This window comes from Paroedura picta, chromosome 1, assembly GCF_049243985.1.
Source record: "Paroedura picta isolate Pp20150507F chromosome 1, Ppicta_v3.0, whole genome shotgun sequence".
NCBI lineage: Eukaryota > Metazoa > Chordata > Lepidosauria > Squamata > Gekkonidae > Paroedura > Paroedura picta.
Genome location: NC_135369.1, coordinates 83,544,293 through 83,559,182, shown reverse-complemented (window position 1 = coordinate 83,559,182; position 14,890 = coordinate 83,544,293). Strand labels below are relative to the sequence as shown.

General features: G+C 42.3%; 1 protein-coding gene across 2 annotated transcripts in view; it reads left to right on the top strand.

The window, feature by feature from the left end:
- The window catches only part of ACTN2 (actinin alpha 2), a 73,238-nt gene that overhangs the window by 45,773 nt on the left and 12,575 nt on the right, over positions 1-14,890 (top strand). For both annotated transcript variants that reach the window (XM_077345531.1, XM_077345523.1), the window contains exons 13-17: positions 4,854-4,962; positions 6,240-6,380; positions 8,250-8,432; positions 10,224-10,358; positions 13,220-13,399. In XM_077345531.1, the coding sequence (XP_077201646.1) occupies positions 4,854-4,962; positions 6,240-6,380; positions 8,250-8,432; positions 10,224-10,358; positions 13,220-13,399 (748 nt within the window). The remainder of the gene's footprint in view (positions 1-4,853; positions 4,963-6,239; positions 6,381-8,249; positions 8,433-10,223; positions 10,359-13,219; positions 13,400-14,890) is intronic.

The following is a 14,890-nucleotide window of genomic DNA, read 5'->3' as shown; positions in this document are numbered from 1 at the left end:
CCCTTCTTTTCTGAAATATACATGGTTAAAGGATTGATTTCAGGAGGAAGCATTTCAACACATGTTTAACTCTAACACTGGCTGCCTTCACATGGTGAGGATTTCGTTTCCCTTTCATTGCCACCATGAATGCAGAGGCATCTGCACTATAAACAGGGCACCCACTCTGGAGTTTGTGTACACTTTCTCTACATCCCCGCCCCTGACTACCCCGCAGCAACACCAGAAGGCTTTGTGAAGGCTTTTAAAAATTAATACTTGCTCTTGCATTATAACATTCTAATAATCTATTAGCAAAATCCACTAGTTTCTCTGAATTCCCAGCTTTCATTATTTTTAAGGCATATCCCTAGTCTATTCCTTTCTGTTGGAGACAATGAAAAGGGATGGAGACTTACTTTTAGAAATTAAAACTGGCAACAGATCACTAGACCATTATTGTGATACAGTGCAAAAGGAATTGCCAATTTTTTTAAAGCCCCCTGGCATAGGGGCAGTATGGTGACTGTGGGGGCTGATAAAAGGGAAATAGCACCAATGCGAGTGGGAGCTTCTAAAAGATATTCCTTCCTGTGCAGGTGGCTTGCTAATGAACTTGGACAGCATTCGTTCTTGAGCTATCATACCATACCTGTTGAGAAAGACCATACAGCGGACAAGCAAAGTTCTGAAAATGAGTGATTGGAGGATGCTATTATATAGTTGCTCTAACCCTCTCTCCTGCTATAACTTGTAAGCCAAGGCAGGGAGGGAAAACCCTCTATGGGGATTTACATCAATGGGACTTAAAAGTGCTTACCTTTGGCTGTGTTATGCTGTTCTTTCTAAACGGTATTCATTCAGCCAATTAGACCAGCATAACTTTGCAAGTAATTTTGAATACTGAATAGTTCTGAAACTTTTGAGTTTGTGGATCAAACAGTACCAAATATAAATGACAAGAAGATAGTTTCAGTGAAACTAATGTTTATAATTTCCTAAGGTAGTTTTTGCAGAATATCAAGGCTTAGAAAAATCAGCAGCCTTTCTCCTTGAAGATTATTCTTAAAGATGTGTATGCTGAGAAACACTGATGATACTCTGGCAGGTTATTGGCTCTGGCCCTCTGAGAGACATTGTTCCTTTCTATGTTCTGGACCGGCATGGCTCCATATTTTCCGGCCCTCATCTCTTGGCAGTGTGAGGCCGCTATTTTTGGAGAACAATTGGTGTGTGACCTTGAGCTGTGCTGGTTATAGTTCAATGTCAGCTCTGCCATTTTTTCTTAACAGCAGCTGAATGCGCTAAGAGCATAAAGGTTAAAGTTGTTAAAGGATTGTTGAGCTATGGTATTTGGATGAAGACTGTATACACTTAATGAGAGTAAAACCAGGCTAGTTCAGAAACCACTACTGTGTGCCAGATCACAGTTCTCTGAAGTAATAGCCACTGAGTGATTATAGGTTTTGAATGTAAAGTCATTCAAAGAGCAATAATGTATGTTCAATTTATAATATCAAAAGTGACTGAATTGAAGTCTACAGCCCAGTAGACACATGGTCCTCTTAAATGCTGACTACTCATTTTGGCATTTGGGAACCTGTGGTATGGGGGAGGAGAAATTACCTCCATTGCTCTTCCTATCCTTGGGACTCCTGCACCCCATCTGCAGTGATCTGTCAAAGCTTCTCCTTCCTTCACCCCCACTCCCACATCATTGCTGGGCCTGCCAAGCTCCTCCCCCAGCGATGACAGCAAGCTGTGTGTGGTTCCTAGCTGCCACACCTGCCGAGCCTTCTTCCACAACTCAACCCACCATCAATGGCAGTGAGCCCTGCGCAGCTCTCAGCTGTTTAACCCCCCCCCCCATATATTTTTGTTGGGATTTAGGATTTTTCTGCAAACCTAGGGATCCCACAAGTTTGAAGAAAAATCTCTTTGGATACCCATGGATGGGGGCCAAATATGACTAATGGTATACAGGTTAATTAGGGCCAAAGTTTCTGCATATGTTTTATCATTTATTTTACACTGAATACTGTGGCTATGCTCCCTTTTTCAACTATGCAAAAGTAAAATGGCACTAGCTCAGTGTTCATATTGAAACTGAAGTTGAGTAACATTCATGAATTTCTGCCTTCCGTCTTTTACTGATTCATGGCACAGGTCTCTCAATTTAAGCTGGTATCAAAAACATGAATAACACAGAACAGTTGTTCATGTAAAAGCTCAAATCTTACTGACTTAAGACTCTCTTTGATACAGTTTGAGAGTGACTCCTCCAAATAAAGAAACTCTTCCCTCTTCACTCAGGGTCTAGATTTAACACAGTGTTCTCATGTTTAACTAAATCCCAGACTCAAATTGGTATGTACTCACATCATTACAATGTCTGTGATGAGTGCTGCCAACAAAGAGTACTCTGGTGGCAGCCAAGAGATAAATGTAGCAGATGATGAGATGCTTATAAAAGTGAATAGAGATCTCACTAGAGTCCTAAACCCTGTCTGTCAGCAAACTGGTCTGGACAGAAGTTTGCCTCCAGTTTCAAAACTAAAGGCCAGGACTTGGAGAACTGTGGAGCTATTTCCCTGAAGTCAGGCGGATTTAGATTTTTTTAAAAACTACAACTCCCCCCATAATCTCGTGGTAAAATGAAGGGGATTTCAAAAGCAATTTCTAATATGGCAGGGATAAGTTGTCAAAAAAGTAATAAATCCTCCTATCTGGCTTAAACTACCTGTGTGAACCTAGAAGATGTTTAGATTCCAGCCAAAACGTGCACAGTAGAAATTATTGCAGTTCAATGTATGCTTGAATATAGAGTACTGTGTCCACCCTCCAGGGCAACCTGAAATGTTCCCTCAAATCCTGGGGCGCATATTTTGCAGCCAAGAGAAGAGGAAGGCAGAAGAAGAAGAAGAAGAAGAGTTGGTTCTTATATGCCGCTTTTCCCTACCTGAAGGAGGCTCAAAGCGGCTTACAGTCGCCTTCCTTTTCCTCTCCCCACAACAGACACCCTGTGGGGTGGGTGAGGCTGAGAGAGCACTGATATCACTGCCCGGTCAGAACAGTTTTATCAGCGCCGTGGCGAGCCCAAGGTCACCCAGCTGGTTGCATGTGGGGGAGCGCAGAATTGAACCTGGCATGCCAGATTACAAGTCCGCACTCCTAACCACTACACCAAACTGGCTCTCACTACCCAAGGGCAGATGTCCTTGCTCTCCTGGAAATCCTAAACTGGATCCAACCCATAAAGATGGTGTAAATTGTTAGGTATATCCATTAGTATGATGTCCAAAGGCACTTCCCAAGGTTTTTTTTAACAGACTAAAGATTGGATCCTGATATGTGTGAGCAGAAAGAAAAATATACTTAATGCCATTCTGCTTGTGAAATAGTGCAAGGCCTGCAGCAGTATGTAACATGTTCATATAATTTTTGATAGAATAACAATGCAATACATATATGAGCAATGGCATGTGCCACAGACAGTTCACAAGATTCTATTTAACTTGCTTTTTAAATTGTACCAGAAGACGTACTTTGTGCTATGCCTTGCTTACATGGAAATGATAGTGAGATACAATCACTCTCACTTAGCATGGGACTAATTTTAGTGCTTTTGCTTGCACAAAGACTATCCAAATGAAGAAACATTGTTGGTTTCTTGTAAAAATACACCCAAAGCAAACAAAACCAGTATTACAGGTACAAATCACATAGGCCATAGCTCTTCAGTAAAGGGGTCACTTCTTCAATTGTTACATGATGTTATATTAAGACTACAATTGCAACCACTGAAGAAGCAATAGAAAGTGGGATTGAATATCCGGGACCTTGTTCTGGTTGCAAAGTTATTTAGGATTTAATAAATCTCAAGAAGACACAACCTTTTGCCTATTGGTTTCGTTTGCTTTGGGTGCACAAAGACTGTGGCATATGTGGAAATCTTCTGTAGGACCCAGTCCAAGGATACATCCTGCACACCTGTGTCCTGAGTACATGAATGTGTAACATTCGAAAGATCTGTTAAAGGAGAAAGGAACTTATCTAATATGGACACTTCCCCCTCTTTTTCTATTGGTCCTCTTGTGCACTAAGAGCCCCCAGACGGGCACAAAAATTAGCAGGGGACCTGTTTCTGGCCTGGAGGTTAAGTGATGGAACTGCATATTTCTACCTGACTGGTAGCTGTGTTAAAATATTAAGGTGGTATTCCCACTCCTCCCCAAATCGTAGGAAGTGACTCTGGAGTTCACATGTCCAGAACAGATACATTTCAACATTATTTTTATGCATGAATATTAATGAAATCTACACCCAGATAGGTCTAATGTAAGAAAAGGCTCCCAGGATATAAGATCAAAAGATCACAAAACAGACCCACATTTCCTTAACATGCATCTGTGCCAAACAGTGGTATAAACAGAGAGAAATTAAAAGAGGAGTTGCCCCCCCCCCATACACACACACACTCTGACCGGGTTTAGTTCAGGCTAACCTGAACTCATCAGATTTTCAACATTACTCAGTGTTGGCCCTGGTTATTATTCTGATGGAAGACCACTAAAGAAGTTCAGGGTTACTATGCAAAGGCAGGACAATGCAAAACCACCTCTGAATGTATCTTTTGGGGAGCGGCAGTCTATAAGTCGAAATATAAATAAATAAAATATAAATCTTGCTTTGAAAATGTTTCGGGGTCACCATAAGTTGGCAGGTACTTGAGTACCACCACTACTTTCATTCCAAATTCCACAAATACTTTCCCTAGGAAGTGCCTATGCCCCTAGGAAATAAATATCCTTTTGGTTTGTACTCTGGCATTTTGCATTACTTGGCAGTCTATAATGTGTTCCTTTCTCGTTTAGTGAACTGGATTACCATGATGCTGCAAGTGTTAATGATCGGTGTCAGAAGATTTGTGATCAGTGGGACAGACTGGGGACACTCACTCAGAAAAGGAGAGAAGCATTGGAGGTAAGGCAGGGGCAAAAATCATCTTTTTTTAAAAAATGTTATGTTATAGTGGAATGTCTGCTATTTATGGTGGACTGGTAGTATATAGACACGGCAGCTAAGCTTTGATGTACCATTAAATCTCAACACATTAGTATTTGGGGTTTATTGGGAGTGGGTGAGCGGAGGAAATATCACTATTTGCTGCCCAATGTGGATGGGAACCATCTCTTAATAGAAGTTGGAATGAAGCGATGCTTCTAGCACCATCCTTTGGATACCTGATGCATGGCAGGCATATTCATCATTACAATTACAACTTTAGTCTATTGATTTTAATCATTTTAGTGCATATTATGCTTTCCCATTATTTTCCAGGACTCTGCTATGTGTACTGAAGCATTAATAACAAATCAGCACCCAGCACCTACACTGAAGAGTGCAGCTCTAACGGTCTACTGGCAGTACAATCCCAAGAACCCTATCTTGGGAGTAAGCCCCATTGAATATACCTGAGCAGGATTCTGAGTTGACCTGTTTAGGATTGCTCTTTCAGAATCCTACTCAGGTCTTTTAAATGGGGCTGATTCCCAGTAAAGGGTTTTTCGGATCTGTTCTTATATTGCACTGCAAGTCAATAATCAGTACCTTCCATATGTATTATCCTATATAATAAAATGTGACTGGTATGTCCCACAACATGCTGAACATTCGAAAGCCTCCAGAGTGAGCCCCACCTGCTAGGAGCCTTTGGATCGTTTGGTGCACCCAGCCAAAGGAGGTGGCCAGCGCCTCTCCCAATGAAGAGAAACACAACTCGGCTCTTTAGATCCCCCACTCCTGCAGGGAACTGAGAGAAGCCTCTTTGTGCCCGCCCCCTTTAAATCGTTCCCCACAAGCCCCTACCTAGCTCCTGGTGCTTTCCTGAATGCACTGTGCTTTACTTCTACTAGTAATATATTCTGTACCATAGGAAATTTACTGAAATATGGCACTCAAGCCATATTTTATGATCAGAAAGCATGAATTCAAATCAGTGCACCCAGGCAAATTTTAAACTGGGAGTACAAATCATGCAAAGCAATTTCTTCCTCAGAGTGCAGCTATTGTAGCAATCAGTAGTGCATGATAGTTATGTAAGGAGGGTAATAAAAGACCTTTTGGCTTAATTATTCACATTGTTTGGTTCTGTTGAACTTAGTGGTCCACCCTGTAAAATGTAAGTCAAAGTGAGCACAAATTTGTGAAAAAGAAAAATCCATATTCATTTATTCAATTTCTGCCTTTTAACTTTACAGAGAACAGAGAAATTGTTGGAAACTATTGATCAGCTGCATCTGGAGTTTAGCAAGAGAGCTGCTCCATTCAACAACTGGATGGAGGGTGCCATGGAAGACTTACAAGACATGTTTATTGTTCATAGTGTGGAAGAGATCCAGGTAAGTCCAGTTCATGATTTTTTTTGCTTTGCCACACAGCCCTGCTGAACTGCCTCCCCACTCCAAACTCGCTCCAGGAGTTCCTCCCAGTTCCCATCCCAGAGTTGGCAACCCAGCAAAAGCCAGTGTAGTTTAGCTGCTAGTGGGAATCCAAAGTTCTAATTGTGTTATGTTCAGTGTTTTAATGTTTGTACTATTATGTTATTCATTGCATATTCTTTTTGCTCGTCCCCAAGGAGTGAACCCATAAGGTTGACTGTAGAGCCATTTTCAAATCCATCACTCTAGTACTTTTGTCATCTGGTGTGGCTTACATTCAGAAACTGCTTTGCTGCCCCGACATAATTGTTGGTGCTTGGCATGTGCTGTATTGGTGCATGGTCAGCATGGACTGTGATGTCACTGTGGACTTAATCATCAAGTGGTCATGTAACCTGTCTCTGAGTTGTCTGAGATGGAGATCACATTGCTGTCTCTGCTGCTTTTGGCTGTTGTACTCTGCTTCTGGTTGCTGTATGCTCTGTTCTTCTATCGGTGTGGATTCTTTAAGGTTTATCTTTTCTGTATTTGAAAAATTCCGGAAAGTTCCTATCCTAATTATGCTTGGGGATTATGTTAAAATGCTCATACCTGGTTACTGGGCATTTGTCTGTAAGACTTGAATTAATTCCAATACTGGGTATTTTTCTCCTTTGTTACTCTGTTCTATCATATTCTGTAAAACGCCTCAAGACGACATCTGTCAAGAGAAGCAGGGTATAAATCTAAAAATAAATAAAACAAACAAATAAATAAATAATATGAGGGATTTATATCTGAGGAACTACTTGTCTCCTTATTCCCCTCACAGGGCTTGTCACTCTGTGGGTTTGAATCTGTTGGTGGTCTCTGGTCCCTGAGAGGCATGCCTGGCCTCGACCAGCCCAGGGCCTTTTGGTCTGGCCCTGGCCTGGTGGAATGAGCTCCTGGAAGAGCTGAGGGCCCTGATAGAGCTATCATGGTTCTGTAGGGCCTGCCAGATGGAGCTCTTCTGCCAGGCACTTGGTCGAGTTCAGGCTAAGGAAGATCTGGGTTCCTCCACTAGAGGCCCCCAGAGGTCCTCCATACGCCAGACCCTCTAGGCAGGGGAAGCCTCTCCTGAGGTTGGCGGGCAGTTGTGTACTGGGTCTGGACTGGTGAGGTGGGAGGGAATAGATGGGATTAGGCTGCCTATCACTATATTTTATGGACTTTTATGTAAATAAAATAACTGCTGGGGCTATTCCCAACACCTGCCTCTTCTCTGCTCTTTCCACACGTAGTTCTCCTACTCCCAGTTCAAAACATGCATTGCACCACCACTCAGAACCTCCCCTCCAAAAGTGACTTTGCTTGTTTTTATAAAGTATGGCCATACCTACGTACTGCGTAGTTAGCCTTTGTTCCTTCTTTGACCCTGTTTTTAACAGCTGCAGAAGGCACAGTGACATATGCTATTTCGCTGATTATGCCGAACCTATCAGCTATGCAAGCTTCAGTACATTTGCACCCACATTCCTCGGGGGGAATCTGGAGAGCCTGGAGAGCCCAGGCAAGCCAGATCCTGTCAGATCCTGGAAGCAAAGCAGGGTCAGCTCTGGCTAGTGCTTGGAAGGGTGATCTAGTCTAAGCCATGCCTGGGTGGTGCCGTGAAGGCAGGTAATGGCAGGTAAACCACCTCTAAAGGTCTGTTGCCTGGTAGACAGACAATATTAGGATATCCTGACTATATTACATAAATACAATCCACTGGGGGAGAGGAAATGAATATTCAGCAAAACATAGGTTTTGCTGAATACAATATACAACTATATATGCCTTAATCCCCTTGTCCCTCATTTCTGATTTCAGAGTCTGATCACTGCTCATGAACAGTTTAAAGCCACTTTACCTGAGGCAGATGGTGAAAGGCAAGCTATAATATCCATCCATAACGAAGTGGAGAAAGTGATTCAGAGCTACAGCCTCCGAATCAGTGCCAACAACCCCTACAGCACTGTCACGCTGGATGAGATACGTACCAAATGGGAAAAGGTACTGTAAGCAAAAGCAGCAGAAATATTTATTGGTTTATGGTAATGCAGAAAAACACCATGAGGGGAAGGGAGGAGGGAACAAGCCATTTCCCAAAAATGGAACAATGGATTTTTATGATAGGGTATATTTTGACAACTCCAATCCAGCACTAGTAGCATGACCTCCTGTCTTAATACTAGTGTTATACTGGGGTTAGTAAAATGGCTTTTTACAAAACAGCACTGCATTCATGGTTGAGTGCTGACTTTGCACAATGGGGTAGGGGTGCAGAGAGATGACTAGCTGGCTAACAAACATATAGAATCATAGAATAGAATAATGGAAGGCACCTCATGGGTCATCTAGTCCAACCTCCTGCATTATGCAGGACACTCACATCCCAATCGCTCATCCACTGTAACCTGCCACCCCCTTGAGCCTTCACAGAATCAGCCTCTCCGTCAGATGGCTATCTAGCCTCTGTTTAAAAATTTCCAAAGATGGAGAACCCCCCACCTCCCGAGGAAGCCTGTTCCACTGAGAAACTGCTCTAACTGTCAGGAACTTCTTCTGGGTATTTAGATGGAATTTCTTTTTAATTAATTTCATCCTATTCGTTCTGGTCTGTCCCTCCGGGGCAAGAGAGAACAATTCTGCTCCATCCTCTATATGGCACCCTTTTAAATACTTGAAGATGGTTATCAGATCCCCTCTCAGTCGTTTCCTCTCTAGGCTAAACAGACCAAGCTCCCCCAGCCTTTCTTCATACGTCTTGGTCTCCAAACCCCTCACCATCTTTGTTGCTCTCCTCTAGACACGTTCTGGATAATATGTATATTATACATTTCATAAAGGTTTCTGGGAGGTAGTGTGAGAATAGCTGTATTTTAATTCCCAGCCTATAAGACTACGGTACTGCTTTGTGCCAGTCACAGTTTGAAATATGACACGAGCCTTATTAGTGGCTCCTGATGAGCCATTTGATGTTTTGTGTGGTACAGCCAACCACAAGGTGGCTGGAAAAGCAGTTCTCGGGTCTCTGCAGAAGAGATTTGCTGTGATCTGTGGAAATATCTGGTTCTGTTTTTAGGGCCTGAACAGGAATTTGTAAGGTCTTCTTCACATTTGAGGGGGCCGGGTAGCTTTTCCACATGTTCTGCAGCACCCCGGGGAGTGAAAATATTCTCCAATTAGGACTGGTCTTTTGATTGGCAGGAATAGCACAAGGGGTTATAGTACAGATAGCAAGTACTTTGAGTTATCTAAGAATAGGGGATGTTCTCAAGCTAGCCCATAATTGGTTTGAGTGACCTGGTGGGCTGCAAAGGGAGCAGTTACTAGAGGGGCCCATAGTGGGGTGGGAAATGAGATTTAATGTCTCAGCACTGTTTTATGTTTTAGTACAAATGAAGCACTACAGAGAGCCAGGATGGGCTTGCCCAGAATGCTGATAGTTATAATAGGCTGCTTGTCAGCATCAATACACACTAATTCAAAGATGCTTAATTGATATCAATCAATAAGCTAGTAATAAACTAGTTAACCCACATACTTTTATCTCATGTTCTTACTGATAAGACTGTTACACAGATATATCAATTACTGATTTTTAAAAAATCCTCCAAAAAGGCCACTGGTTGTGTGGAGTTGGTAGTGGCTGCAGTGGGAACTGGGAAAAGGAAAAGTTAGGGAAATGTACCATCTGGAAGCCAGCCCACATAGTGCTTCCCCTTCTGCAGTCCTATTCCCTTATGATTGCTTTCCCTCTTCCTGTGTCAACTGTCAACTCAATTTCTGCTTATTTTTCAGGTAAAACAACTTGTACCTATACGGGATCAAGCGCTGCAAGAGGAACTGGCTCGCCAGCATACCAATGAACGCCTACGCCGCCAGTTTGCAGCTCAGGCCAATGTCATTGGGCCCTGGATACAAACTAAGATGGAGGTATGGACAGTTTCATGGCAGGGTATATAAAATTTCAAAGACCTTCATCATCATCGTACAACTACTTTCCCCAAGCTAATGAACACTTTGATTTTATATTACCATTAGTTTTCTTTGCAGGAGCAGAGAAGTTGTGCCTGCTGGAGTTCAGAGTGGAGCGTGCAATTTAAGCGCAGACAGGGATGTGGGGAAAAACAGTGTACCTGAGGGACCGCCTCCCTGCCTATGCCCCAAAAGAGCTCTGCGCTCCACCGCTACCAACCAGCTAATGGGTCCCTGGCCCTAAAGAAGTCCGCCTGGTCTTCTTTGTTCTGGCCCCCACCTGGTGGAATGAGCTCCCGGAGGTGATCAGGGCCCTGACCGAGTTTAAACAGTTCCGCAGGGCCTACAAAAAGGAGCTCTTCCGCCAGTCATTTGGTTGAGACCAGGGCCTCTTCTGCATGATGGATAAGCTGATGAAAATTCACTAAACACGTTGTTTTTCTGATCTCTGCACAGAAGAGTGAATTTACTCTGCAAAACTGATTTTTCTCTGCGTGGTGAACTGCCCCTTAGGTGCTTTAAGCGTCTTTTGTTTCTGAAAGAGGCTTTTCACCGATTCATTTCTCCTGCCTGCCTGAGACGCATTATCAGTCATGCAGTCATGCTCCTTAGTTATGCAGATTAGTGACTGCATTAGAGAACAAAGCGGAGTTGGCAAAACTACAGGGAGCAGGGCTATGAATTGTTTCATGCAAAGAGCATTGCAACGTAGTTTTTCAACAGACTATATTCAGTGCAGAACAAAAATTGTAATATAATAAAGCGGTCTAAACTGATTGTTTTTAAAACTGTTTTATTTGGCTCTGTGCAGAATACCTCCAGGCATAACCAACAGCAACTGAAGGGCCCCTGCTCCTCCCCTCCCTCTCAGAACTCCACCAGAGTGCTCTGGACCTGTTTTGCACTATTGCAATGCACTGTTGCATTGTTTATACTGTTATATTGTTATAACTATTAGTTATTATTATTGTATGAATATTCATATGTTATAGACTGTTTCATGTATTGTTCTTATGTTCCATGTAAACCACCCTGAACCTCCGGGGAGGGCGGTATATAAATATAATAAATAAATAAATAAAATAAATATAAATGTCAGATCCTAGTGATGAAATATTGGAGACAGAGTGGGGCAGAGTCATATGGTTTTATTGGATAATGTGGTTTTACCAAGCAACTTGGGTACAGAGGAAGGCTTGGTAGATAAACTGGGGAGGCTACTTCAAACACACAGAGCAACATGGCTCAAGGCTCCAAGACAAGACAAGAAAATTAATTGACAATAGATGAACTTCTGCAGAATTGAGAGAATGGTAATATAGTATTTTGACCAATGTAAGCTGTTTTTTCTCCCAGGTATTCCCTACAAAAAATAGGGGGAGGAGGGGGATATCTTGGTTTCATGTATAGTTTCAGTTATGTGTAAACCGCTCTGAGCCTTCGGGGAGGGCGGTATATAAATATGAATAAATAAATAAATAAATAAATAAATAAATAAATAAATAAACCTTACCTTTGTATACAAGTTACAGTTATGCTCAGTAAAAAAAGTGTGGGAGGGGGGAATAACGTAAGACACCCCTCTCCCACAAAAAATCAGGGTTGCCTTCCTTTTAGATTAATACACTACGTATGACAAGAAATTGAGAAGAGAAATGGAGATGCTGATATTTATTTTTGATGGAGTGCTTCTCTTGCTATATATAGAGCTGCCATACATTTGGCTGCTTTTTGGAAGACTCTGCTACAAAGGCACATGTGAAAAACAAGGATGTCATGCTACCTGATTCTCTTTGCACGCTTAGAGAAGCGTCAAGACAACGCCTGTCAACAGTAGAGACTATTGCCTTTTAGCACAGGGAAATTCAGGGACATTGGCTCCCCTCTTCTTGTCATGTGACTCTTGTATCACCTGTGATTCCACATGCATGCATCTCAGTTGGCTACTGCTGCTGGATTCCAGGGCTGATGCTGCACTTACTTTGTTTTTTTCATTGTGGATCCTGCTGAATTCAGATCGATTTGAATCGAGGTTTTCCTCCATCCTCCCCCCCCCAAATTGAAACAGAAAGCATTCTGCAGTGATTGGGAAAGCTCAGAGGGGGGAGGGGAGTGGTGGTGACAAATCCGAACTACCTTTCCTGAACTAGCGGGGGGGGGGGGTGAACTCCAACCAGCATTCATGCTTTAATTCTTCTCTTTTGACTTCCAAGCCAACAGCAGCCCCTCAGAGAACAAGGCAAATATCTACTGAGAGAAGTGTTGGCTTCTGGAGTGCAGACACTTTAAAACAGGGAGGGAAAGCCTTGCAACCAGGACCCAGGAAGTCCTTGAACTGATGCCCTGGCGAATCACGGAAGACTGCTTTTCTATGTCAGCATTGCAGGCATGGAGCAGGAAGTTAATTCGCAAAAAGCAGAAATCTACACTTATACTAGTGGTGGTTTTTCAAATATCGCGGCTTATATCCTCTCCTGGATATTGTGGGAGAAAGGTAGGGTTACCGCAGATCAATCATGCATATTGCAGAAGGAAAATTTAAAGTGCCCAAAGTCAAAATGGCAATCGAATTCAGTACAGACGGGAGGCATTTATTCGGACTGGGAGTGAATAAAAAGCCCTGTGCCGACTCGACCCAGGTGAGGAATGTTTGAAGACCATTGTGTTAGATGTATTCAGGAAAATTGCTTTCTGTAATTATTACTGCTGTAACTCTTATTCTGTGCATAGATGCGTGAGAGAAAATTTGACTATTTCAGGTTGTTTAAGTATAAGCTGTTGTAAATTAATTAAATTCTCTCTCCTCTGCATTATGGCAGGAAATTGCTCGAAGCTCTGTTGAAATTGGAGGGCCTTTAGAAGACCAGATGAATCAACTGAAGCAGAATGAGCAAAATTTCATCAACTACAAACACAACATTGACAAACTGGAAGGAGATCATCAACTGCTACAAGAGGCCTTAGTGTTTGATAATAAGCATACTAATTATACAATGGAGGTAAGTGTAGAGTCCTTTATGTGTCCCTTGAGTATAAAATTGTCCATTTTGATAAAGTTTTAATATTCCATTATTTTCAAGGTATTAAAATAGTCCATATTTTAATATTCCAAAATGTTCATTACTTTATTCCTCAGAGAATCAGCCATACCAATTCAGCTACATGTTTTGCTTTTGAAAAGCTAATGTTTTAAGAATGGCTATACCATGTTTTCAAAACAAAGCCAAAACTGTAAAGTGAATTGGTATGGCTTATTCTGCAAGGAAAAAAATTAGCACCCACAGGTAGGTTTAGAACACATAAACTTTTGATCTTCAGGATAAAGCCTTAATAATTGAACTGTACAGCCTAGGCTGCAGTCTAGAGCAGATAAACAGCATAAGGTTTCCTTGATGAGTTTAAAATCAAAACAAAACCAACATTGCCTTTCTAGAGTGGTTTAAAAAAAAAAACAACCACCAGGAATCCTACTATACTGAGTTGCTTAATTTTTAAAAAAAGAAATTGACAAGATGGGAGGGAAGGGGGAGAAGGGCAGATGGCAGCCCTCAGGAGCATTTCTCAACATCCCCTCCACTGTGTAATGCACATGTTGAAGAAGCGGATCCACATGAATTGCTTGTCTGTAATTCTGACACTATTTATTTATGTAGATCTATATACCACTAAATCCCAATTCTCACTGAGGAGGGGCTTAGAAACAAAATTTAAATGTTTAAGCAGCATTGGAACTTAGATAACAAAAAGGCAGGGAAGCCTTCTACTAAGAGGGCAACACAAAAGTGAAAGCAGCTTTAAGAATATTTCTTTACAATTTCAAAAGGCATCTTGTTCCTGAAACTAACCAATGAGCAGAGACTGTTGCACAATATCGGTGTTGGAGGTCTGGCCTACTGGGTGGCGGGGGGATGGGATCCAATGGAATCATTCTGATTGTGTATTTCCTTTGCCCTGGGAGCCAAGAAAGGGAGAAACTGGGGCAATAGGACATAAAGTGAATGGAAAACAAATTGAGGGCCCTTGAGGGAGGTAAATCTATGCAGAAGCAAAATAAAAGCCTGACCCTCCTGCAGAAGTGGAAATGAGTTGGCTTGCAGTATTTAAAAAGTGTGCCTTCCCAGGCTGGATGCAGTGCAAGTTACCATGGCACAGATGGCCAGAAAACTGGGAGTGATTTTTTATGCCTTCTTAAACAATGGAGGCTCAAGTCACAAAGGTAGCACAGCTGGCTTTTCCCCCTACCTACGTCAAGCATAGCTACTAGTGCCATATTTGGACCCGGAACACTTAGCCATAGAGACCCATGCAACAATCACATAGAATCATAGAGTTGGAAGGGGCCATACAGGGCATCTAGTCCAACCCCCTGCTCTACGCAGGATTAGCCCTAAGCATCCTAAAGCATCCAAGAAAAGTGTGTATCCAACCTTTGCTTGAAGACTTCCAGTGAGGGGGAGCTCACCACCTCCTTAGGCAGCCTATTCCACTGC